Below are 26,696 nucleotides of genomic sequence, written 5' to 3'. Positions count from 1 at the left end.
AACAGAGTTGAAAGACAAGATGTCTCGTCTAAATTTCACACCCACTGGGAGGACAGACAGACAATCCTATATCCCAAAAGATCTTTACACCACCAAACATGTATTTGTCAGGAACGACTCAGTGAAAAAGCCATTTTGTCCAAATTATTTGGGTCCATATCCAATTCTGGACAGGCAGGAAAAAGAGACACTATCGTGTTGGACCGTCTTAAACCAGCATACGTAGAAGAAGATTTTCAGATCATTCCCCCATGAAGAAGATTTTCAGATCATTCCCCCCTGAACATTATAGAACCTACTTTTATGCAGAACGCCAACGTGACTACCAAAATGAAAACCGGCAAGAAAGTACACTGGCCAAAACGTTTTAAGAAATACGTTACATATTGGAAAAAAAAAAAAAAAAATAGAGAAAAATAGTTTTATGTTTTTTTTTTCAATTTGAGGGGAGTATTTGTGCTGTCATTCACTCACACATATGCCTGCGCGCAAATAAACGAACGTTCATTGATTTTAATTTCCCCGCGCATTTGCACAAAAATACGTTCTTCTAGCAATGACATAATTTCAAATACGCCCACATGCTTTTCTCACAACAGCAACAGCAAAATGGATATATTTCTGGTGGACGTAGGCGAAGACAATACCACGTGACAATATCGACCAATGAGAAATTTTAGAAGATTGTTTTTTAACCAAATATCAGCAGCAGCAATCTTCTGCTGGGATCCAATTCAAAAAGTATTTAAACGCAACAAACATTCTTTCTCTTTCTCTTTTTGCTCCAACTTAACACGAGAATATGTCTCTTGTTTTCATCTCATCGTCGTTTTCAAATCTGTCTAAACCATAATTACGCACGGCATGCGGGCATCCAAAGAAAACACACTTATTGCACACACTCACCCATTCCGTACATTTTCTATAAGAATCACTAACAACGGACTACTTTCCTCATGGGACTTTCAAAAAAGGTGAACTTCGCCAGTTAAAACAAAAACCTTGAAATAAGAACATTATTTTCACAAAAGACTTTCACCTTCCAATCTAATTATTTTAACGAAGGACTTTCATCTAACATGACCTTTTAATCTTAGTAATTCCACAAAGGATTTTTTTATCTTATTTGAATATTCTAACCTCATTGATTTCACAAGAACTCTTACCGATCGGACTATGCTTGTTCATCTTGTTATTTTGTTGAAAAATAAATGCGGCACATTTTAAATGAGAAGGAGGTGTCATTGTGTTTTATTTCTTTTTTATTATTATTTTGTTTGGAGCAGAGGAATTTAATTTCTCTTAAATTTCTTTTTCCCTACAAATGTCGTAGTACTGAGTGATATTATGAGAAATTGAGATAGTTTGAATATAATTGGATGCCCCTCCCTTAAATTTTGATTTCCAGGGTCCAGGTATGCCTTTAGTTTCGTTATCGACTATACATAAAGACAGTAACTATATTTTTCCAGTCGAGTTTCCATTTAAATGTTTCATGGGCGCTTCTAGAGATTGAGGACGAGATTTTTTTAATTCGTATTTTTATATTAAAAAATTACGAAAATTGATAAGGTAGAAAATTTTTTATTAAAGAAAATAGGTAATTTTCCGTTCGCATTAAACAAAGATGGCGGCAATTTTTCACCTGTTAACACGATTAAAGCTGTTTTTTTTTAATAAGTCAGTAATATTCAGCAAATTTCGACTGCATAATTAGGAAACTACCATTGTAACTTATTAGAATTGGCAAAAATATCAGTTGAAACCATTGTTTTTTTTTTTATCTAAAAACTCCATTTATCGATTAAAAAATCTCGTCCAAATAATGTAGAAGCACCGTTTCATGTGTACGATGAAACTTTCTTCAAGTTAGTGTTTTAACCCCCCCACTCTTTTTTAACTAAAAAAAATTACTTAAGAAAAATACCAAGTCACTGACTGAAATAGGATTTTACCAACAAATGAAATTGAATTTTGCTCTCATGAGGAAGCAAGAACATTTTTTATCTATATAATGGATGAAACTGATAAAAAAGAAATGATTTAATTTTGTTTTTATCTTGATTGATAAAAAAAAAAAATAGAATCATGTGTGATTTGATTCTGATAACAGAATTGTACGTGCTATCAAGGAGTGATCATGTTATGTTAAAGGTTAGCTGTATAAAAGTTGGCAATCCCATGATCCCTTGCGAAAAAGCGGTGTAAAAGAAAAAACAAACAAACAAAGCAGTTGATAAACATGACGGCCACCAGCAAAACGGATTGCGGAAATGGCGAAACGTCCAAGAAGGTTTACCGGCTACAAGAAATACAACAGCACAAAGATAACCGTTCCACTTGGATGATTATCGATAATAAAGTCTACGACATTACCCAATTTTTAGATGAGGTGAGTTACCATTTTTTTTTTTTTATTACACATATCTATTTTTTATTTTTTTTTACCTGTCGATCGACGAAAAGGTTTCATTTGTTGTTGTTAAACACTGTAAAAATTATATTTACTTCACACGAGAACAGATTTAAAGCACCACCACCGGTGGCCGTTGTTAAAGACAAGATCAGTTTTTAGTGTGGGAGGGAAAGGCAGTTCCCCCAAAAGAGCAACTCTGGATTGGAACTAAAATAAGAATTGCCTCAGTCTAGACAGATTTCTCCTTCACTGAACGATGTCAGAAAAGATGAAGTGTAATATTAAAAACAGATACTACACATTACTCCTCATAAAAGGCAAACAAAAAAGCAACAAAAAACAATGAGAATTATACATATATGCTATTTAAAAAAAAAAAAAAAGAGTAACATTGAATTTAATGAATAAAATTCTTAAATCTTAATCTACTAAATTAAAGTCGAATGTGTGTGTGACACATACACACCACAGACAGCTCTAAACATAATATGGAGTTAATTAACGCATATGAACAAAACGTCACCGGAATTAAAATACACTTATGGCAAGTGACCTACACGTTTGTGTTACATCTTACGGTGTTTCTACAGAATTTAAACCGAACCAAACCTAAAACTAATGGTAGGATTATGTTGTGTTATGGTTAAAGCAAAAAAAAAAAAAGTTTGATCCAAATTCTATGTAAGAAATTTGCCAGGCTTGGTCTGACGAATCCCTTCTATGGAATAAAACATTAACGTTTCTTGGTAGCTTACTTGTCATAAGTATATTTTGTAACTATTAAATGTTTTTACTCGCGTATTGATCAGGATTGAAGTAAATTCTAAAATGAACAACAACAAAAAAAAAAAATGTAATATAAATGTTCAGATTAAACAGTTTTTAATTATAATATAAACATGAAAAACAACTTCTTAGAATCGGAACAGATCCGATCCAAGACAGTACATACAAATAACTCGATATAATTTCAAATAGTTTTTAACAGTATTTAAAAAGAACTTGGTGTTTGGGTATTTATTTCTCTCTCATTGTAAGAAATATGACCCGCGGATCGGGAAGTACGATTGAAAAGCCCCCCCCCCCCCCAATCGGAAGAGGAGCAGCTGAGCACTGAGCAGAGCACTCTGATCTGCAAAACGTGCCAGGGTAGCCCCGTTTGCATTACCCTGTAGGGGCGCCTCAGCACACTAACCCCTTCTCAAAGCGAGAAGGCGAAGTCTGGTAGAATGGAAAAATGATGGTCTAGACTTTGCTGATTTTGAGGTCGAGAGGAAAAACCCTCTCGTTAAAAAGAACTTACGAAAATCCATTCATTCATGTAAATTTGTATATTAAAAATCAAAGCCAACAAAACCAAATTTGTACAAATCATTCATCTCAGTTACCAACCAAATTTTATTTTTTCACAACTTTTATTAGATCTCGTCTTTATATTAATAAAACGATACTTATGTTTTTTTGTTTGGATAATATTTTCAAGTTTAATTCAATTTTTTTCAGTCACAAAAAACATACAAAATAGTTACAAAAACGCCCTCTCCTAATCATGTTAAGAATGGGTTTCTGCATGAGTACCAATAAAACTACCAGAGAACATCTTGTTTCTCTTCGATAAATAAATACGCATTTTGAATTATTTCTTTTTCTAACCTTCGACCTTCTCTAAGAAGACCGAAGGTTATATCAACCGAAACGTTGTGTACATAATAACAAAGATAAGAATAGTATTCTGAACAGTGCAAATTATCAATCCTAATATCCAAATTCTTTAAACATTTACGTTTTAGTCATTTTTAAAAAATTTTTCTAACTAATAAACGAGTCGATCATATATCTATCCTCTTTATTTATGCCTCCGTGCGAAGGAAAAAATATCTGAAGTTAGAATTATCTCCCTTATATATATACTAGAAAATTACCCGTCACACGACTGGTAAAAAAAAAAAAAAAACAGTTTAACATATACATACTTGATAATTAAAAAAAAAAAAAAAAAAGGATTTTTAATTAAACTTAAGTATAGATATTTAAATTTAAAACGTGGAAAAGAGTATACATACTAAATTCTCTTCAAAAAAAAAAAAAAAAAAAATTAGGACGCTGGAAACGATGTAATTTTAATAATAAATAATCGAATAACCGTTTTTTTGGAAAAATTAGGACGCTGAAAATTTGCACTACCGAAATTGTTTTGAAAACAATTTTAGTTGTGAAAAATGTAGTAGGGTTCATTTTCATTCACAAAACAATGTTTTGTGAATGAAAATGAACCGTACTACATTTTTTCTAATCATTCACATTTGTAAATAATACTCATTCATATTTATAAATAAAACTATCAGCCCAAATCCTGTGAAACTGATTTGGTGAAATAACGTTATTTTGGCTAAGAACAAAGTGTAGTATCTGCTCTGATACTACACTTCCCCTTTTCTGTTCTCGGTCAGCGGAGAAGAAATCTTTATATACTGAGACAATTTGTATTGGTATTTTTTTTAATTTTTTTTTTTTTTTTTTTTACGAGATTACCCAGCGTAGTATAAATCCTTCCAACCTCCTCATGTTAAGAACGGCTTTCGGAATAAACGCCCACCCCCAACCTCGAAAGCCGTTCTTAACATGGGGAGGTTAGGGGTGTTTATACTACACTGGGCACTGTCGTAAAAAATACCTTTTTATTTTTGTTACTATCCAGAGTGCCCCTTTTTGGAGAGTTGGATTTTTTTTTTTTTTTACATAGGCATAACCACTTATCAAGGCCCAGAGATCACTCGAGGATAAGGGTTAAGAGTGTACAATAGTCAATTGGAAAATATAGTAATCGTTAGTAATGGAAATTCGGTAAATTTGTTAACTTAAGTGGAACGGCTCATCAAGAACTTGTTTACGTTGGACTTGAAGACAACCATATTGTAGTCAGCTGGAAAGCAGGAAAACAAAACAATTCCACAGGCGTGCAGTTCTAAGAAAGAAGTTTTGTTCATGGAATCTACGTTTAGGTTTAGGCACAGATAAAGAGTAGGGGGAATTATTGATAGTGTTTTAAGCTAGACGAGTGTTTCTTGTGAAAGTTTGGCAAGGGGGGACCATAGATTGAAGCTCAGTCGAACACTTTCCATGAAAATAACGATACATCAGAGACAAACTCGCAACATCTCTTCTGTAAGCTAGAGGTTGCAGAGAAGAGAAAAGGACATTTCCTATGAGGCTACGAAGTCTATTTTGAACTCTATCAAGGTAGGACAAGTCCTTTCTAGCAGCTCCTGCCCAGATGTGGCAACAGTATTCCATCCTTGGACGTACCTGGCTCTTATATAGATAGAGAATTGCATCAGCAGTGAGATATCTACTGGATCGATAGAAGGATCCCACCATTTTTCCAGTGGCGTTGGCAACAGATTTGATGTACGTGTTACATTTAAGATCAGAAACTTGTCAAAACTTGAGGCCTCCCCAAGACGCGAGCCATTCATTTCAATTGATGCCAGATGTGGATCAGAACGTTGATGATGTAAAGATAGAAGCTTGGTTTTAAAAGTAACCAGCCACTCCTTTCCCCATTGTACTACTTGCTCAAGATCAGAGGAGAGAGAATCGGAGAGAACTTGGTCGTTTATGGTCTTAGATGTGCTACCATAGATGGTCGTGTCGTCAGCATAAATGTCTACGAATGATGTAAGGATGTGAATGTAGATCAGGAAAAGAGTTGGGCCCTGGATGGACCCCTGAGGGACTCCAGCATTAATACTGTGAGCTTCTGATTTTTCCCATCAACTACTACTCTTATGAACCTATCAGAGAGAAATGATTTAATAATTGAGAAGACATTTTCAGCTATACCATAGCTAGAGATCTTGTGAAGTAAACCTTTATGCCATACTCTATCAAAGGCCTTTGATATGTCAAGAGCAATTGCCCTAGAAAGGTTGCCTCCGTCGAGAGATTCGCTAATCCTCTGAGATATAATTGTAAGCACATCTGCTGTAGATCTAGCAGAACGGAAACCATATTGCGTCTCACTAAGAAGGTTATTTTTGCTGAGATCGTTGATTACTTCTCTATTTAAGACAGATTTCCCCACATTAAAAACCGACCTTGTGTCTAACTCTGTCTTCGTGGGCAGGCAAGTAAATTGGAATAACGTTATTATTTAACACGCACAGGGGAGGGTGTTTGTAATTATCCTGTACTTTCGCCTAACAATTTAATAAAAACCACGGTAAAACTTGAATTTAACTTGATAATACTACTTAAAGAAATATCACGGTAAAATAAGTGCACTGCAAGTGCAATACTGCATAAAGCACCTCTGTTTTTTTCTAACTTTGAAAGGCACATTGGATTATTATTTTAAAAATATTTACTATTAATTTTGGTAAATGGACATCCATGTTTGCTTTAAACTAATTGTTTCGGATATTTTTTCTAGTTAAAATGCGTAATTTGGTTATTTTTACGATTCGAGTTTCTACTTCTGGTTAGCTCTCCCAAATGGCTTTTCTAACTATTATTATTGTTGTTATTATTATTATTATTTATTATTGTTATTGTTATTATTATTATTATTATTGTTGTTGTTGTTATTGTTATTATTGGAGTGCAGCTACCTTTATCTATTCTGTACTTTCACCTAACAATTTAATAGATAAAAGATACTGTAAAAAAATAATTTTAAAATAAAGCAGCAAGCGGAAATAAAGCGGAAATTTGAATTGTAAAGATCAATAATTTTTGTAAAATTTATACAAATCCGGGTTTTTTTTTTTTTTTTTTTTTTTTAACGAGAGTACCCAGCATAGTATAAACAGCCCCCAACCTCCCCATGTTAGAACGGCTTTCGAGGTTTGGGTGTTTATTCCGAAAGCCGTTCTTAACATGGGGAGGTTGGGGTATTTATATTACGCTAGGTACTTTTGTCTCTCGTAAAAAAAAACAACAAAAAAAAAAAAAAAACAAATCCGACATTTTCATGCAAATGATTTATTTTCATAGAGATTTATAAATCTAAGGACTGTTAACTGTAAAAAAATATAATTGCGAAAGTTGAATTCCTTTGCGTTTTTGTCCATACCGAATATTTATCGAAAAAAAAAAAAAAAATTAAAACGATTAAAAACTAAAGCAATTATATTTTGAATTAATGTTCTCTAAGCAGGACGACGCCGGATAAAGCCATCTAAATCATTCATATTTTATACTTTATTAAAAACTTTGGCTTTCCTTAAGAGTGACACTTCTTTGTTTACAAAGCCATTCGGCAGAAGTGACGTTAGACAAATTTTGGTAAATTTTTACGACGTGCCCCAGCGTATTATATGTTAAGAACGGCTTTCGGAATACCCCCCCCCAACCTTGAAAGCTGTTCTTAACATGGTGAGGTTGGGGGATGCTTATTCCGAAAGTCGTTCTTAACATGGGGTTATTGGGGGTGTTTTTCGTTGGGTCGTAAAAAAATACCCAAATTTTAAATTTTAAGCTACGGATGATGACCAACACTGTATACCAATGTATCTTTTTTTTTTTTTTTTTTTTTTTTTTTTTTTTTTCTACTTGTGCAGAATTTGACCCCAGACGTAACTGACCGAGACGACGGTTAGTTACGTCTGATTCAAATTCTGCACAAGTCACTGTTTCAGTGTTTCAGTTGCCACAACAAAGGCAACAACGAAAACGGATGAAAATTTTACGAGTCAATTTTTTAATTGACACCGTTATTTTAATTTTGTCCGTATTTCAGGTCAGTTCTACATTATCAGAACGGAATTTCGCAAATCGTAATACTGGATTTCACATGAAAACAATGGTATCTACGTATTCCTCGTTGTTTTCATATGATTATATCCAAAATATACGAAAATCGATATAGTAGAAAATTATTTATTAAAGAAAATAGAATTTGATAAAAACAATCGTAAGACACAGGGACGTAATTTTTAAAGTTCAACAGGGACATGAGTTTCTATTTCGATTTAAATAAGATGGCCGCAATTTTTCACCTGCTAACACGATTAAAGTTCTTTTAATAATTCAGTAATATTCAAGTAATTTGGTATTATTCTAAGTCCCGCCTCACGTTCGTATATAACACTTTTTTTTTTGTAGATTTCAGTCTGCTAAAAATGAATCTACAAACAGTTTCCGTCGCAAAAAAAAAGGTATCTTTTAAGATTAGGTCCACTCCCACAATTTTCTTTCAAATTACGACTTTCAGAGGTTTTCGACTATGCTGAATACGAAAATCGCATTGAAATTTTGCAGAAATAAGTAGTTATCGAGATATAAAAAGTTGTATTATGCATTGCATTCTTTGGCGGCCATCTTTTTAACGCGCGTGCCATAAACAAATCTACTAATCTATGACTGACACTGCCACCTAGCGGAAACACTTTTTTGCCCCCCCCCTTCCACTTAGCGGAAAATCCACTTTTCTGAAACTGAGAATGCCCCCTCCCCCAATAAAATGGTGCCCCGCAAAACTAAAAAAGACTAAAAAAGATTTTGAAAACAAATAAATTTAATGATTTTTAAGGGGGTTCTTTTTCTTGTTATGAAGTCAGAGAGCATAAAAACGCACGTAAAAAAGAATACAATGCATAATACAACTTTTTATATCTCAATAACTACTTATTTCTCCAAATTTCAATGCGATTTTCGTATTCAGCATAGTCGAAAACCTATGAAAGTCGTCATTTTAAAGAAAATTGTTGAAGTAGACCTAATCTAAAAATTTACGCCCAAAAATATTCATGATATAAAGAATTTACTTTTTCGAAAAGTGGGTGATTACTTTTCCATGTAAATTTAACTTAAAATGAGCACCCACTTTCTGGCCACCTGTCAGAGGGGGCATTTTTTGTGTGTTTATTAGCTAAAACGTTTTTTGTTTGATTTCTTTTGCATGGTATTAACCTCTGAACTCTGGGAGTCTTTTCCATTTCACAGCCTAGCCTTCATTTACTCTACGCATGAGCATAAATGAAGGCTATTAAATGTGCACTCGCATACCAAACTGCTTTGTCACAGTGTAGTATTTGGCGAAAAATTAAAATTAGATAAAAAACAAGTAGTTTTCCAAATATTAAACCATGTAATTCTATATGTTATTACGGGTGGCCATTTTGTATGCACAAGTGCGTGCATGCGTTGACCATATGCGCACACTTGCGCATACAAAATGGCCACCCGTGATAACATAGAATTTCATGGCTTCATATTTGGAAAACTACTTGTTTTTCGTCTAATTTAAAATTTTCGCCAATACTACACTGTGACAAGCCAGTTTGGTACATGAGTGCACTGCGCATTTAATAGCCTTTTTTATGCTCGTGTGTAGCATAAACGAAAGCTGGGTTGTGAAATAGAAAATAGTCCCAGAGTTGAGGGGTTACCATACAAACAGTAAATTTGCGACGGAAACGGTTATCATATTCTTTTAAAACAAACCGAAAACTACAAAAAAATTTTTTTTATACGAATGTGAGACGAGCTTTAAAGTAAAATAATACTGTTTTTTAATTTCCTCGTGTCTTTATTGAAAGATGAAAACAAAAAAAGAAATTGAAAAAACCTTTTAGCCAATAAACATTCCAAAAAATGCCCCCGCTCTTAGGTGGCCAGAAAGTGGGTGCTCATTTTAAGTTAAATTTACATGAAAAAGTGATCAATTACTTTTTGATAAAGTAATTTCTTCATATCATGAAAACTATATTTTTTGCGACGGAAACGGTTTGCAGATTCGGTTTTAGCACACCGAAATCTACAAAAAAGATATTTTGTTATATACAAACGTGAGACAGGCCTTAATGTAAATTTTTACCGGTAATTTCGACTGCATAATTAGGAAGCTACCATTGTAACTTATTAGAATTGACAAAACAAAACAAGAAACAGTAGAAACCATTGTTTTTTTTGTTTTTTTTATATCTGAAAACTCTGTTTATCGACTACAAAATTTCGTCCTAATAGTGTAGAAGCGTCCATTTTAATAATCAAAATAATATTTTTAGGCATAAATGTTTTTATTAACTGCGATCTTGGTGGATTTTACAAGACATTTATATGGGGAGGAACCGATTTTTTTGTTGTTGTTGATGATTTTGTTAAAACTTGTTGAAATTTCGCACTCAAATGGCTGGCAACAGAATGTGACGTCAAAGTTATCATTTTCCTCTGTGACATACGTGTTGGGTCTGTTAGAAAAAAAATAGACAATTGCATTACTGAAGTTTATTTGAACAACGTTGCACTTTTTCAATTTAAAAATTATTTAAACAAACTTGTTAATATACAAAGTCACGGATATACGAACGACTTCATAAATGTTAAATAATTTGCACTTTCATTAATTATTAATTTTTCATGATTTCTTATTGGACGATTGGTTTCATTTGACTTTATACTCGGTTCTATTTATCCATATTTTCTACATTCAGCACAATTGCGCAGCATTTAAGAGAAGTTACAACACATGGCTATATATATTTCTATATTGTACATAATTGTGTAGCATTAAGGATGTAAACGTTCTTGCATACACACATATTGACATTAAAAGCCTATTTTTCTATTTAAAAATAATTAAAACAAATTTAATATACTCAGTCAAAGCTTAACTAATTTGCATATTCCTTTGAAAAACGAGCATTCATTAATTATTCATTTTTATGGCTTTTTGGTGGACTATTTGTTTCATTTAACTATTATGCTCAGTTCCATTTATGCATATTTTCTACATTCTGCATAATTGCGTAGCATTTAAGAGAAAATAGTTGTAGCACATGGGTACATATATTGAAGCAACCACTATGCTCGGCCGGAATCAACGACAAGCAGGAACATTTCATAGTGATCACTGTTTTGATACACTCTTGTGCATATGAAGGATGCATAGGAACATGACGTGATGCAACCACCGAACACATAAAATAAAAGGAACTGTTTGTATTCCTCGCATAGGAATACAGTAAACAGGCTGGAACATTTGAGAAGGCCTGTATGTAAGGATTTGCCTGGCAAAATCAAATTAATTTTCTCTTCTATTTCTCAAGTATCAACATGTGTTTGAGTAAACTTTGTCCTGTTATGATTTTGCGCACGATAGACATGAACTTTAATATCCTCATGGAAACTTACCACATTGAGCGAGAACTCAAATTTTCTTTTAAGCAACTTTATTTTGAACTACTGTTCTTATGACACACACACACACACATATATTCACTTATTTGATTTGTGGACTGTTCTTCTCAGAAATAGCCACATGGACTTAAAACCCACGTGCGGCACACTTATTGTACAAAAATCAGTAATTTCAAGCGTTGTGCTAATCTCACAATATCTTCACTTCATTAATCCTTTGTTATGAACGTTCCATACAAAAAAAACGCTTATGTTGGAACAATTTTAACCAATCTTCCTAACACGTAAATAAATGTAGTTTATTTCATGTTAATACTGCAATTTTGTGTTCTTTGTCAATGTTGTTATTTTTTTGATTTCATTTTTATTTCTTTATGAAAGGATGTAGATTGATGAAACCTATTTATTAATCAGCGATTCTGTTAAATTTACCCTTAAGATATCCTGTAGATACCCTCCTAATCTTGACTTCAAAAAAATTGCAACACATGCAACCTTGGTTCTATAAAGTAATAAATCCTGATTATAATTTGGCAACCTCCCGACCTGCATCCTACAGTGTGTGTGTGTGTGTGTGTGTATATATATATATATATATATATATATATATAGTAATATTGCAATCATGAAGGGAAGACCGTTATTATTCATGATTAAAAGTTAAATATGTAAAACACGTTTTAAAAAAGAGGAAGAGGAAAAAGATTGTTATAATTATAAGTATAAATAAATGAATATAGTAAATAAAATAATAATTATTATAATTATATAATAATAAATATCTTTTGCCTCTTCTCCCACCCCTTTTTCGTTTTTAAAAACGTGTTTTATGTATTTTACTTTTAATCATGAATAATAAGTCTTCCCTTCATGATTGCAATACTTAAATTTTGTACTCCCTCAAGGAATCATGAAATATATGTATATATTACATATATTTTTTTATTTACTCTTACATAAACATTTAAGTATCACTACACATTTGAGTACGTTTCCGTCACCTAGTTATAACTAACTAGAGACATAATCAGAGGGTTTTGTTTTTACAAAAGTTCAGTTCTTAATAGATATTGGATATAGTTCACAGTTCTCGTCTGGAGAGCAATCGCATGATATTAAAAATTAAGATAACCATGTTTAATTAGTGAAGAAGAAAAAATAAAACAATGCAATGAAACAGTAAAAAACTGGTTTTCTTGTGCAAAACTGTGCCGATTCTATCTGGCAAGTTCATTTGAAATAGAGCATAAATAGATCTGAAAATGCTGTTCTATTACACCCCCCCGTCCACACGTTACTACTTATAAAAGAACATGCTTGTCCAAGTAGCAAGCTATATCACGTGATGACTGTTTTCTTTTCAAAAAGGAAACGCTGAAGTTTATTTCAAGCAAAATCAATTCCTATTTGCGGTCATGAAGGACATATTTTCGCAGTTATGAATTTGTAATCTTTTCTAGATATAAGTGCTAATATATTTATTTCAGATTTTAATCTTTATCTTTAGTTTATTGTTTTATTGTGTGAAAGGTTTACTTGTGCAAAAATGTGCCGATTCTATCTGGCAAGTTCATTTCGAATATATATTGTTTTATTTTTTTATAATAGATTTTTCTTCTCCATAAATGTTGTTTATAATTTCCAAGTTGATAGCATAAACAGATTAGGCAATTATATTCATTTTCAGTTAGTGAGAAGGGAATCTTTCACCATACCTTCCCTTAAACATGCCAAATGGACTTATATAAGTAAAATACTTAATATTTTTTTTTTTAAATTTTTTAATGGAGAATAGACAATGCATTGTGGATGTGCTATCAGCAGCTCCTGTTACTCTCACTTCTCTTTATATGTCACTCAGTCCTCCTATTTTTATGAGTGATTTTTCTGACAAAGGGATAAGAAAAGGCTGTATTCTAGGTTGGCAGTATTTTGCACGAACAGCCGCCAGAGATGTTAGAAATTTTCTGTTTCTATGTCTATCCTTGTAGCCATATCACTAGTAAGGATGCTGGAGGTAAATGTTTTATCTGGGCTGATGTTATCCGCCTGATAGTCAGGGACCCAAACCTTGGATTAACCACTAAGGAGGCTGTCCTATCAGCAGGTGTAAAGTACTGGGGCTGCTGTATTACCATTTGGTGAATGGATTCTGGACCATGCAATAGCTTCTGGTGGGGCTTCTCGATGCCATATTAGCGGGTAATTGTTACGGCTTTACCTTTTCATGTGCTACAAAAAAAAATTTCTTCATTTCTATTTCTCTCTTACTTTCCCTCTCTGCCCTGCTCCAAGCAAGTCTGTCGACCTAGTGCACAAATCCCAAAACTCCATCATGAAAAGTTTCAATAAAAAATATATGATTAAACCCAGATCTCCAACTTCTAATGTAGACCTCCACTACCATGTCTCCTTCTCAAACATCAGGAGTGTACGTTCTAACCTTCCAGAGGTTGAAACCCAATTACAGGAGACTAAACCAGACATATTATTTCTAAACGAAACTGGCATTGGACAGACTATTTCCCTAGATTAGTTCGTAATTAAAGGATACTCTAATTTAACTTCCAAATCTGACTCCCAAGATCGCCATGGGCATGGAATATGTGCCTGTATAAAAGATGGCTTTCCATGTGGTAGGGGCATCTCCAGAGAAGATGCTAACTTACCATATATGTGCTTCCAGGTTGCACTTGCTCAAACTACTGCGTTTATATTTGCTCTCTATCACCCCCACAACAGCGGATTTACTATCTTTAAAAGCATATGAGAAAATTGACCACGCCCTATCTGTTTATCCTTTAGCTAATATTCATATCTGAAGACTTTAATATTCACAATGTGGAATGGTTAACTCCCTCAAACAAGATCGATGATGAGGGGAGGTTCTGTCATGATTTCTCCATTGCTTATGACCTCACTCAGATTGTTCACGAACCCACCCGTGTGCTCGATACTGACAGTCAGTATGCAAGTCTCCTAAACCTTTTTCTCACAAGTTGCCCTGAACTGTGTTCAGCTTCCATTCTGTCTCTACTTGAATCTTCTGACCACTCTGTTGTATCAGTAAAGATACAAATGAAATGTAATAAGTCCTCAGATGTACCTCTCCATTGGAGAGTATATCGATACTCTATGGTTAACTGGGATAGCTTCCGTACATTTATATCAGCTCTACCTCTGCATTCCATGTTTAAAAAGGATGTGTCCTCTATGGTTAATTGTAGGTATAGACCATTTCATACTAAATCTAACAGCCAGCATGTGTTGCTGCGATTGTGCACAGAAATCACTTTTTCCATTGCTTCCAATGTAATAGATGTACTGAGACTAAAGCCGCTTTCAGGACTGCTAGCAACCAGAGAGTTCTATGCTCAGTCCGTCAAGTCCAAAGTAGCTGAGCAGCGGCTTGGTACCCACCAGTTTTGGCAAATAGCAAACAGAATCCTGAACAGAAATGTGTGTTCTATCCCAATGGACCTGAGGTAATCTTGTCAGCATCAGACAAAGCCAAAGTCTTTGCCAAGAATTTTGCAGCTAATTCTACCCTTTGCGACCAAGACTGCCAACACCCAATATTTCCTCTTGTATCAGAAACACGCTACGTGATATACAAATATCTGTACGTGATGTTGCCAAACTAATCAAAAACCTTGATTCCAGAAAAGCAACAGGCTCTTATGGTATTCCAATTATAGTGCTCAAAGGACTTCACCCTGAACTAGTGCCCATTCTTACAAAACTGTTTGAACGCTATCTAAAGGAGAATTGCTTCCCATTACCCTGGAAAGTCTCATCAGTATGCCCTGTATTTAAGAATTCAGGTGGTAGCTCATCCTCCTCTCAGTACAGGCCAATACGTCTCCTGTGTGTCATGAGTAAGTTGCTGGAATCTGTGTTAAATAGAGAAGTAATACACCATCTCATCAAAATTAACCTTCTTAGTGACACACAATATGGTTTCCGTTCTGCTGGATCTACAGCAGATGTGCTTACAGTTATATCTCATAGGATTAGTGAATCTCTCGATGGAGGCTAACTTTCTAGGGTAATTGACATATCAAAGGCCTTTGATAGAGTATGGCATAAAGGTTTACTTCACAAGATTTCCAGCTACGGTATAGCTGGAAACGTCTTAATTATTAAATCATTTCTCTCTGATAGGTTCATAAGAGTAGTAGTTGATGGGCAGAAATCAGAAGCTCACAGTATTAATGCTGGAGTCCCTCAGGGGTCCATCCTGGGCCCAACTCTCTTCCTGATCTAAATTAATGATCTTCCAAATCACATCCTTACATCATTCATAGACATTTATCCTGATGACACTACGATCTATGGTAGCACATCTAAGACCATAAACAACCAAGTTCTTTCCAATTCTCTTTCCTCTGATCTTGAGCACGTGGTACAATGGGGAAAAAGATGGCTTGTTACTTTTAATGCATCTAAAACCAAGCTTTTATCTTTACATCATCAATGCTCTGATCCCATCTGGCATCAATTGAAATGAATGGCTCTCATCTTGGGGAGGCCTCATGTTTTGACAAGCTTCTGGGCTTGACCTTTACTCCTGATCTTAAATGGAACACATACATTAAATCCGTTGCCAAGGCCGCTAGAAAAATGGTGGGATCCTTCTATCAATCCAGTAGATATCTCACTGCTGATGCAATTCTCTATCTATATAAGAGCCAGATACGTCCAAGGATGGAATACTGTTGCCACATCTGGGCAGGAGTTGCTAGAAAGGACTTATCCTGCCTTGATAGAGTTCAAAATAGACTTTGTAGCCTCGTAGGGGATGTCCTTTCTCTTCCCTACAATCTCTTTCTCACAGAAGAGATGTTGTGAGTTTGTCTCTGCTTTATCGTTATTTTCATGACAAGTGCTCGACTGAGCTCTAATCTCTGGTTTCCCTTCGTCAAACTTTCACAAGAAACACTCGTCTAGCAGAAAACACTATCAATAATTACCCTCACTCTTTATCTGTGCCTAAACCTAAACATAGATTCCATGAACAAAGCTTCTTTCTTAGAACTGTACGCCTATGGAATTGTTTTCCGTTTTCCTGCTTTCCAGCTGACTACAATATGGTTGTCTTCAAGTCTAATGTAAACAAGTTTTTGATGAGCCGTTCCATATAAGTTTACAAATTTACCGAATTTGCTTTACTAACTAGTACTATATTGTCCCATTTCTACTGTACACTCTTAACCCTTATCCTCGAGTGGTCTCCGGGCCTTGATAAGTGGTGATGCCTATGTAAAAATTTTCTGTTTCTATGTCTATCCTTGTTTATACAACTGCATGGTTTGTTGTTCTTAATTTATTTTGATTCAGTTTAGTATTTTTTTTTAGAATTATTTTATTGTGATTTTTTTTATTTCATCTAACTTATTACTACTATCGCTTAATTTAATATTATTTTTATTAAAAAATTCATGGAGAATGTTGCTAGGGAGAAATGTGGCTTCATAAGATTTAGAAATATTTTTCCTAGGTTAGTTTAACTATTGAATTAAAAGTTGGTGTAAACCAAAAGATTTTTCTTTTACATTATTTTTTAAGTTTATTACTGCATAATGTATGTTGTTGCAATCATTATCTTTTAAGGCTTTATTATAAAAGATTTTGTGAGCGTCAATGAGTTTTCTTCTTGCTCTGAGATTAATATTAAAAGTCTACTTTTTCTATTTAAACATTATTAAAATGAACTGAATATACTCAGTTATGAATATGCAAGAGACTACACGAAGGTGAACTAATTTGCATATTCCTTTTAAAAACGAGTGTTTATTAATTATTATTTTTTATGGTTTCTTATTAGATGATTGGTTTCATTTCAAGATGATGTTGAATTCTATTTATGCATAGTTTCTACATTATGCATAATTATGTAGAATTGAAAATAAAAATGTTCTACCACATAAAATTATCTTTAAATATAAGTGACCTTTGTGTGTGTGTGTGTGTGTGTGTGCATGTTAAAAATCTCTACCAAACTCTTTTCTGAATATTTGATTTACAAAGTTGAAATTTGATGTATAGAGTATTTGAACCTGTAGCACATTTTTGATTTCGTTTTTAACCAGAAAAAATTGCTGTTAAGGAGTCAAAATTGAAAATAACACAGTTGACAGGGTAAGATGAATAAAACATTACTCCAGCTGTTATTTTTGCGCATGTGCAAAATTAAACATTCATAGCTCAAAGCTGCTTAATTTTTTAACCATTTGTAGTCATCTGCTGATAGCTCAAATTGTAAATGTGCACGAATTAAAATATAATATATCTGCATATTTTACAATCCAACAATGCTGGAAGGCCTGCTAGTATATATATATTATTTTCGAAATATAATTTTTAAAATGGGTTTTGATAAACAGTAACTTGCTTGTGAAGTTGTGATGAACTGAATATACGAATCAGCAAGGCTTGAACTGGACTGAAAATAATGAAAATAATCTGGAATTCAAATCTTCCTACCAAGATGGAAAGTGACCTTTTTGAAGCCATTGTTACATCAGTTCTTGTATATGAAAGTAACACCTGGATTTTTATTAAAAGATTGGAGAAGAAAATTCATGGTGTGTGCACCAAAATGTTAAAAATGGCTCTTAACATTTCTTGGATGCAGCATCCATGAGAGAGAAACTTCAGAGATACTTTCTATGGATCTCGGCCCTGACAGAAAGAGTACTAGAGATTTGTTAGTCACTGTTGGAGGGATAAGGATGAAATCGTCAGCAATTTTTAGACAAAAAATGATTACAATAACAACTATGTTCTAAAATATTCTTAGCATAATAGTAAGTAATAGTAAAATTGGGCTATTCTATTTATAACCGTGTGTGATAAGAACAAACCAATTAGATGTGAGAACAGCTTTATAAAATAACTGAATCTTGTTGAATTCTTCAGAGATCATTCCATCTAAACACAGAGACCACTACGTTTCTGCTGATCATGACTGGATTAATTCTTTGCCTGGAAAAAGCTTCTCTAACCGGATTTATACTATTTTTTCTTTCTTTTTTTTGTTTGGAACTACATTTTTCGATCTAAAGAATGACTTTACACTGAAGATTGCATTTCTACAAATGTTAAAGAATTCATTTTGATGCAATTTATACAATCTGCTTTCACATAAATCACAAAAGTTCATTCGTTTTCTAGGTTATGAAGCCCTAATTTTGTTTTTTAATCTGGAGGAATGGGTCGGTAGGCCTACATCAGGCAACTCTCAGAGGACTGTGGAGGCACCTAAGAAAACTTGCCTGGTGTGATGAAGGTTAAAGTAAGATGGTGAGAGAGTTGAGAAGATCCACAACTATATGATAGCAATGGCGCCTACAAAACAACTTAATCTACAAACCAATCATGTATGAAACATAGTCTATAGTTTTGCTATAAAAATAACCCAACGTGCCTTGGAGTTCAAACAGCAAACTTCCTTTTAAGAATTAAACAAAATGAAAATGTTTAAAAAAAAAAAATTTTTCTGGAAATCGCTCCAGACGGGGCAAGAAGCCACTTGATGTAAGGAGTTAAAAAAAATAATACTACTTCAAGATTAAAAACTTGCCAATAATAAGTATAAGATTGGATAGAAAACAGCGTTGGTTCCCTCTTTGTCAAAAACGTCGCTCATCGAATATGAGGACTAAATAACAAAATAATTGAAGTGAGTTATGATGCTGCTGAAAGTAAACCAAACATCCCATTTTTACTTTTATCAAATTATAACATGCAATTAAGTGTGTAAGAAATTCTTGAGACTCAAACCAAAAATAAATTTCTGATCATATTTTCTTTATTCTTCTCCCTTACATCTTCATAATTTTCCATCCCTTCTCCATTTTTTTTTCAGCTGAAAAACTGATACATTCCTTTAATCGACCAGTTTTGAGAATATGTTGTTGTTTCTTGTCTTTTTATCTGCATCATTTTCCAAATCCGAAAAAAAAAGTGCAACTTACAAGAATTACACTTTTTCAACTGAAAACCCGATTTTATAAAAAAAAACTTGTTGCTGGATCAAAAGTAATAGAAAGCATTAAAACAAATCAGCAATGATTTTTTTTTTTTTTTTGAGCAGATCAAAATTCATAAGTTAAATGTATATACTGTTAGGATGCTAGATTATGATCAAGGGAAGGAAACTCCTTTTCTGTTTTGGGTGGAGTTACTTTTGTCTTTTGGTATAATCTTCTGCAAGGTATTATTAGTTATAATATAGTCACACTTCTATTCATAATGTATACGAAACTGATTCTCTACTCTAGATTCAGTGTGGTTACATGTTAATTGCCTAAAATAAGTAGAATCTCATTTTTAAGACGGTAAGTAATCCACAAACACTTTTATTTTTTGTTAACCAACCTTCCGACTATATAGTTTTGTTATCTGTTTTCTCTGTAGTTAGAAAAGAAGAAATCCTTTTAGATGGAGAAAAATTTTTTGTCCTAAAGTAACCCTTTTTTGGGCGGGGGGGGGGGAGCAAATTTTCAAAAAAAGGTAAAACAGCTAACAAAATTATCTCTTCTTTTAGGTCTTAAAAATAACACCAAAAGGGAGGGGTTTTTTTTTTATTATGTGTGAAAACCTGAATGTTTTACTTTTGATTTAGGAACACAAATCTACCATAATTATTAATTTTGAATTTAAAGCCATGTTAATTTCCAATGGGTAGCTGATCTGTGCAAGTTCTGGAGATGAAAAGGAGTTTTTTGTGGGTAGCTGATCTGTATAAGCCTTGGACTTGAAAATTTTATAGGCAAGGAGCAAAGATTTTTCTTGTTTGGACACAGAACATTGTGTGGGAATTCTTAAAGAGCCAGTATTTGTTGAAACAATTCCAGTTTCTGATTGGTTGTTAACAGAATATGGATCATTTAATTGGTCAGTTCCTATTGCCAGTGTCTATAAGTAGAAACTTCCAATTTTTTTTAATCACACTCTCTACTTGTATCAAAAATATTGCAACAGATAATACTTGATTTTTTTTTTTTTTTTTTACACTTTAATTTAAATCAGATATAATTTTCTATTTGACAGCTTGGAGTTCTTTATTACATGTTTGAAGTGCGAAAACGTGCACCACTAAAGCTATTCTTAAGCGTCAACATTTTCACAAGCATGCCACTTCACTTCCAAGTGGGCTTTCTCTTGGTCTCTCAGCATATTCTTCTGCTTCCAACTACCTTACATTTCTGTGCACCCCACATTTGAACCTTGAACTCATTGACAGCATACATAGTATCGTTTGCCAAGTTCATTTAATATATATAAAATTAGTGAGTGTCTGGCATTGCCTGGTTGTAAATTATGCTTAAATATGAGATTTTAATTTTTTTTTTTTCTCTTTTTTTTAGTACATTTTTACTCTAAACAAGGCACTTTGCCACTTTGATGTAGGAGGCTACTGTCAGGGACATAAGCTACAATTTATCCAGATTTTGTATATATTGTAAGAGTCAATTCTCTATGATTATACATGATATTGTACCCAATTCGTGATTTCAAGTTAAAAATAAAAAAAATTATGACTTGAGTGCCATCAACCAAAATTGAAACTGAAAGCAAAATTTTTACAGCAAAAAATGGAGACAGACAGACATAATGAGTTTTACAAATGATTAGAATGGATGAATATTCTGTATTACCATTTTAATTTACATGATTAGATATTTTTATATGTTTATTAAAATATTTTAGCTCCTTGAAAAAGTTGACCTCCACACCTCTAAAATAATATGGCTTTCAGATCATAAATTGCTTCGACCATTTTCGGAGTAAAAAATAAATATATGTAGATGTTTTTAAAATCAACTTACAAGGAATCTTGTTTAAGTTTTCAAAACAAAATCAGAAAATGTTATGGATTGTGAAAATAAAGCGATTTATGATTGAACGATATTTTTGCAAGAATTAATTCCTATTGTTATATAGAACACTGCCAGGGTATGGCAAGTAGCCAAAACGATTATTCTTATGATCGTTTTTGATGTCTAGAAAATATGTATCAAGATGAAAAATGTATTTTTAGAATAAAAATATTAATGTAGAAATGTATCAGGAATGTTAGCACAAACAAGATTGTTTGCCTGGGTGTAAAATATGCTTAAATATGATATTTTAATTCATCCAGATTTCATATACATATGATTATAGTCAATTTTGTATTATTTCATATGATGTTGTACCCTATGTATTGCTGTAATTTTAAAATTAAAAAAGAAATTATTACTTGGGTACTATCAGCTAGAATCAAAACCGATAGTAAAACTGTAACAATAAAGCCTGTCCTGTTACTGTAAGCCTCCCGCCTTAGGTCAGCAGATGTGGTTTCTGACCCTGTTGAAACTGCAATGGTTGATGATTGTCTTCTCCGGAAGTGCTTAACAGGATTCTCAGCGTCACAGGCTTCGTGTCGATTTTCCGCTGAAAATCAATTAGCTTCTCATGCAAGCCAAAAAAAAAAAAACAAACTCAGGGGATTCTAGTCTATTAAAAGTTAATTACCGGAAAATTATAGGTGTTTTACACATGTACAGTTGTTCAGTTCGATTACACCAGAAAAATAGTCCAAAATTTTATTCTTCGTTCTCCACAATGGCAGCCGTGATGGAGAGAGGGAGTGGTGGTGGTGGTGGTGGGGGGGGTAGCGTTTCTTGGGAGCGTGTGTTTCTCTTGAAATTCGGCTTCGATCTGATAATTTCGGCTCAGGCATTTGCTTATATTAGGTGATGGGGTGGAGGAAGCTGTTCCCCAGACCAATCAGAACTCAACACGTCCCTCAGGGAATTCCCGAATCCTTTGTGTGTGTGCACCTCTGCAAGGTTTGCAAATCTGGGATCAGAATTTGAATTTATTCACACACTCAAAAGGTTAACACTTTGATCCCCCCCGCACTCATAAAGCCAGACATCCTGAGCATGGGATCGTCAGGCCAAACGACTGTATGATTTCATTCTAACGTTAATCTGACATCTCTTGTCACTTTTCCCAAACATTTTACAAAAACAAAATAAATCCATCCCTTTTGATAGGTTACTCGCCGCTGTCTGGGATCCAATTAACGCTTAACAGACAATCTCGGCATAATTACCCTGCCTTACTCGGTATTTTAGGGGAGTCTTCATCTCCCGAATGGGGAGTAATATCGCTCCCCTTGATGGTCACGCCATATTACCACTGGGCCATCATCAGTCAGATATGAAATAATTAAAAATAAAGTAAGATGACTGTACAAAATGTATAATGATTTGTGCATGCATATAAGAGTAGTTTTAGTCGACTCACGCTTAGCAAGTTCTGATTTCTCTTAATTTTGACCCCTTAACTATTTTGACCAATTAAAGATGCATCAAAAATGGTTCATAAAAAATGCAATCATTTGAGCTGCCTAGCATTGCTTTGCAAGCTTTCGTTTCAGAGAAAATACAATTTGTAAAAAATGGAGACAGGCAGACATAATGGTTTTTATAAATTAGATAATGGGTAATGTTTTTAAATGACAGGATTGCATGGTTACTTTAACAAAGAAATATGTGCACTTTTTGAATACAAATATGTAGTTGTTTTATGAATGCATATGGACATGTTAAAGTACAAAAAATATTCAGTATATGAATGGACTAAAGGCCAGGATTGACAAGACATTGGATACGTAATTGCTGATTATCTGTTTTGAAGTAACATTCAAAACAGATAATCAGCAACTATGTCCCAGAGCCTAGCTGGAGTCCGAACACGCTACCCCTGTAATATTAATAAAGGATTGGGTTCGAGACTCCTAACAAACGGTTCCCCAGTTCGATACAAAACAGCTGATGAAGGCCAGAGGGCAAAACGTCCGAAATGTTGTGACTATAACAACCAAGATGAGGAAGTCAGTCCGACACTCTCAATAAATATTGGACACGGTTCAATAAACTGCTAACCTTGACATGTCTTTCACTAACCCATGTAGCAGTCAGTTTAAGACTGTTTTATGGCCACAGTTAGATAAAACTCTTAGAATGTCTTTGCATTTTTGTATACACTTTCTTGGTAGTAGTCATATTGACTTCCAGAGCATCATCAATAAAGTGCCTGTTTTACAAGTACTTTAATGGAATGTGTTCTGATGAGTTCATAACACTTATGTCCCACTCGAACTATATACTCCCGACTAATTGGACAACCATCAAAATATCACCCCTTCGCTGTTAAGATTCCTAAATGCTGGAAAGCCTTCTACTGTAATAGTGTCTTCCCTCAGACTGATTGACTTTGGAATTCCTTCTGTTTCATGCTTTGCTGACTATGCTAATTTGCAGAAATTTAAATGTAATGTGAACAGACATCTTGCTGCTCAACTTCCCACGACCCCTATTAGACACAATCCAAAATAGTAGCCCTTTATGTCCAAGTGTCAATATGCTTTTTTTGGTGTGAAAAAGACTAAAAAAAGTAATATTTATTCATTGCTTGTGTTGTATGATACTTCTGTACTCAAAAGAATGACGACACTGATATATAACATTATTCTTTTTGTTTGGTTGTGCGCATGAGTAGAGAGGACCTGAAAAAGCACAGAAATTCATGAAAGTTGATCTTTTGAATTTGTTAGCAGATTCGGTTTGATCTCAATTTGGACTAGTTTATATAACATTGTTGGACCACCCACAAATCCATTATTGTAAGCACCCACTCTGGGACTTCACCTATGCAATCAATGTAGCCATGTTTCTTATGGGATGTTACTTTCATTCATTTTATTATTTAAAAGCAGGTGTATTTTTGTCTGCAGGAAACCTTTGCAGATGACCTTCACAAGTGTCTTTTGATCAAATCACTGGATACATATATTCAAACCAGTTGTGTCTCCATGTCAATCAACCAGGTTCTGTTTCTTCTGGTTAGGTGTGTGTTTGTGTCAACTAAGTAAGTTTAATTTCCTTCGGCGAGGTGCTACTTCCTGTCCCCCATATTTGATATTCAACAGCTAATGCATCAGTCTCTTCTGATTTTATCATGTTTTTCTCTATTGTATTAGGACCTTAATGTATTCCACTTCATAATATTTATACATCATCTTTTCTGTTGTCTATCATGTTAAGTACTATCTCCCTTTTTACGATTGTCTTTGATAATGTGAGAATGAAAGTGTATGTATGTATATCAAACTACTTCTTTTTTATTACTTACTAGCTTTGCTAGTAGGTAATAAAAATGACCCGGGCTCATTGGAAAAACAAAATAGATGTAAAATATTGTGTAACATTTATGTCTCCAGAATACTATTAAAACCAATGCCTTCCCCCTCTCTATCTAGAAGATAATTTTTTTTTAATTATGTAATCTTACTTTTGATTTACCACTTACTATAGATTATGGTTCCTGGGCAACATCAACAAAAGGACAGAAGTTCTTTATTCTGGGCGACATTATGTTTAAACACATGAAATTAAGGAGACCTTCAGATCACCACTAAGACCTATATGGCTATGAGATTGGTTAACAATATCGACAACACTAGACTGCAATGGTTCATGATGCAGTTTGTAACCTCGAAGAAGCTGTCTCAATCTGACCAGGATGATAGCCGATATAAGTACATGTAAGTGACCGCCTGTTTGGAAAGAAACCCAAACACGTAGTCACTACAAAATATAAAAAACCTGAATATAAAATATTTTTATTTTACAAAGATGTTTCATTTTGTTATGCATCGACGAGGCTTCTTGTTTTGTTGTTCTTTTCTGAACACAAAAACACAAGTAAATTCAAATGATCTGGTTCAAGTAAACATGGCCGACAGTCTGCTGAGAATGAATTTTCAATTTAAATGAATACCATAACAACCAAGAATTAGTAACCTTAAAATTAATATAAAGTACAGTTCAGAAAATCAAGATTCTTTCTCCAAGCGTCCAATATTTTTTCTTTTACCTCTGCTATAAGCATGTCACAATGACATAAACTGTCCTTTGTTTTTTTGTCTAGGAGCAAAGTGTAGTATCTGTTCATTTTTTTTTCTGTCCTCAGTAAATGAGAAGGCTTTTTAGACTGTGACAATTTTTTGTCCCAATCTAATTTTTGTACCCATATTTTTGGGGTTGGATTTTCGTCATTTTAAAAGCCGATCTGGTGTCTAACTCTGCCCTTGTGCAGAAGCAAGCAAATAGAGATGGATTCTACCTTAAACTTGGCATCTGTTAATCTTCTCCATCTCTGAAAATGAATGGATGCTTAAATGATTTAACAATAATTAGCAGGATATTTATCTGGATAAATGTTCTTCTGTCCTAAATCAAAACATGGAAGTCATGAAGAGGTCAGAAACACACACAGACACACAATAAGTGATCACACAATTCAAATAATATATTGATTGGAGAAAAGACTAGAAAAATTTAAGTAGGTCAAGCATTTTCTTTCTGGGATATTTGATTGTTGTGAATTTGTTTGTAATGACAAATGCTTAACTTTTGAAAGTCTGTTTATTTTTAGTTACTTAAAATAAGGGAAAGGGAGGAGTGGTAATGGCTACTGTCAGTTTGATGAGTGTCACATGACAAGCTTGGATGCACATGACACGGTTTGAATTGAATCATCTGAAAAATGCCCCCTCTCCTAAAAAACTCAATTCATAAATGTTCTAATTCTCATTGAAACTAGCAATAATCCATTTCTGTGGCTTACAATTCTATAAGTAATATATATGACGTATATTAGTTGGATTATTCAGATTACTGTTCTCCTCTTCATTAAACTTTACCAAGTACTTTATCCACCATGCCACTGGTCCATACTTGGTAAAATTCAGTTGTAAGTTCCACTTTTCTAGAGGTTAAAGGTTCAATCATAAGTGCATATGACACTGAAAATGCAATTGTGAATTACTTAGGACTTCTGATCAATCAAACGAGCTTGCTACCCCCATGGATTAAAGGCTTTTGTTCCAAATTTTGTGTAGATTTCTGACTTCATCAAAAAGATTTCCAAGTTCAAAATGATACACCTTAACCCTACCAGACCTGAGCTACTGAACCTAATTTGCCTCTGTGTCTGGCCTCCTAGGCAAAATTGTGAAAAAAATTTAAATACGCTAGTAATTTTTTGCCGCCAGCATTCAACCTTTGTATGCCAG

At 33.8% G+C, this 26,696-nt stretch overlaps 1 protein-coding gene across 1 annotated transcript in view; it reads left to right on the top strand.

The window, feature by feature from the left end:
• Positions 1 to 1,406: 1,406 nt before the first annotated feature.
• LOC145279371 (cytochrome b5-like) overlaps positions 1,407 to 26,696 on the top strand; it is a 97,870-nt gene continuing 72,580 nt past the window's right edge. Inside the window, exon 1 of the mRNA XM_080130723.1 lies at positions 1,407 to 2,392. Coding sequence (XP_079986849.1) covers positions 2,243 to 2,392 — 150 coding nt within the window. The 5' untranslated portion in view covers positions 1,407 to 2,242. The remainder of the gene's footprint in view (positions 2,393 to 26,696) is intronic.

The sequence above is a fragment of the Euprymna scolopes genome, chromosome 1, assembly GCF_053919585.1.
Source record: "Euprymna scolopes isolate OS-2025 chromosome 1, ASM5391958v1, whole genome shotgun sequence".
NCBI lineage: Eukaryota > Metazoa > Mollusca > Cephalopoda > Sepiida > Sepiolidae > Euprymna > Euprymna scolopes.
The sequence above is the reverse complement of the archived record's forward strand: the minus strand, read 5'-3'. Positions and strand labels throughout refer to the sequence as shown.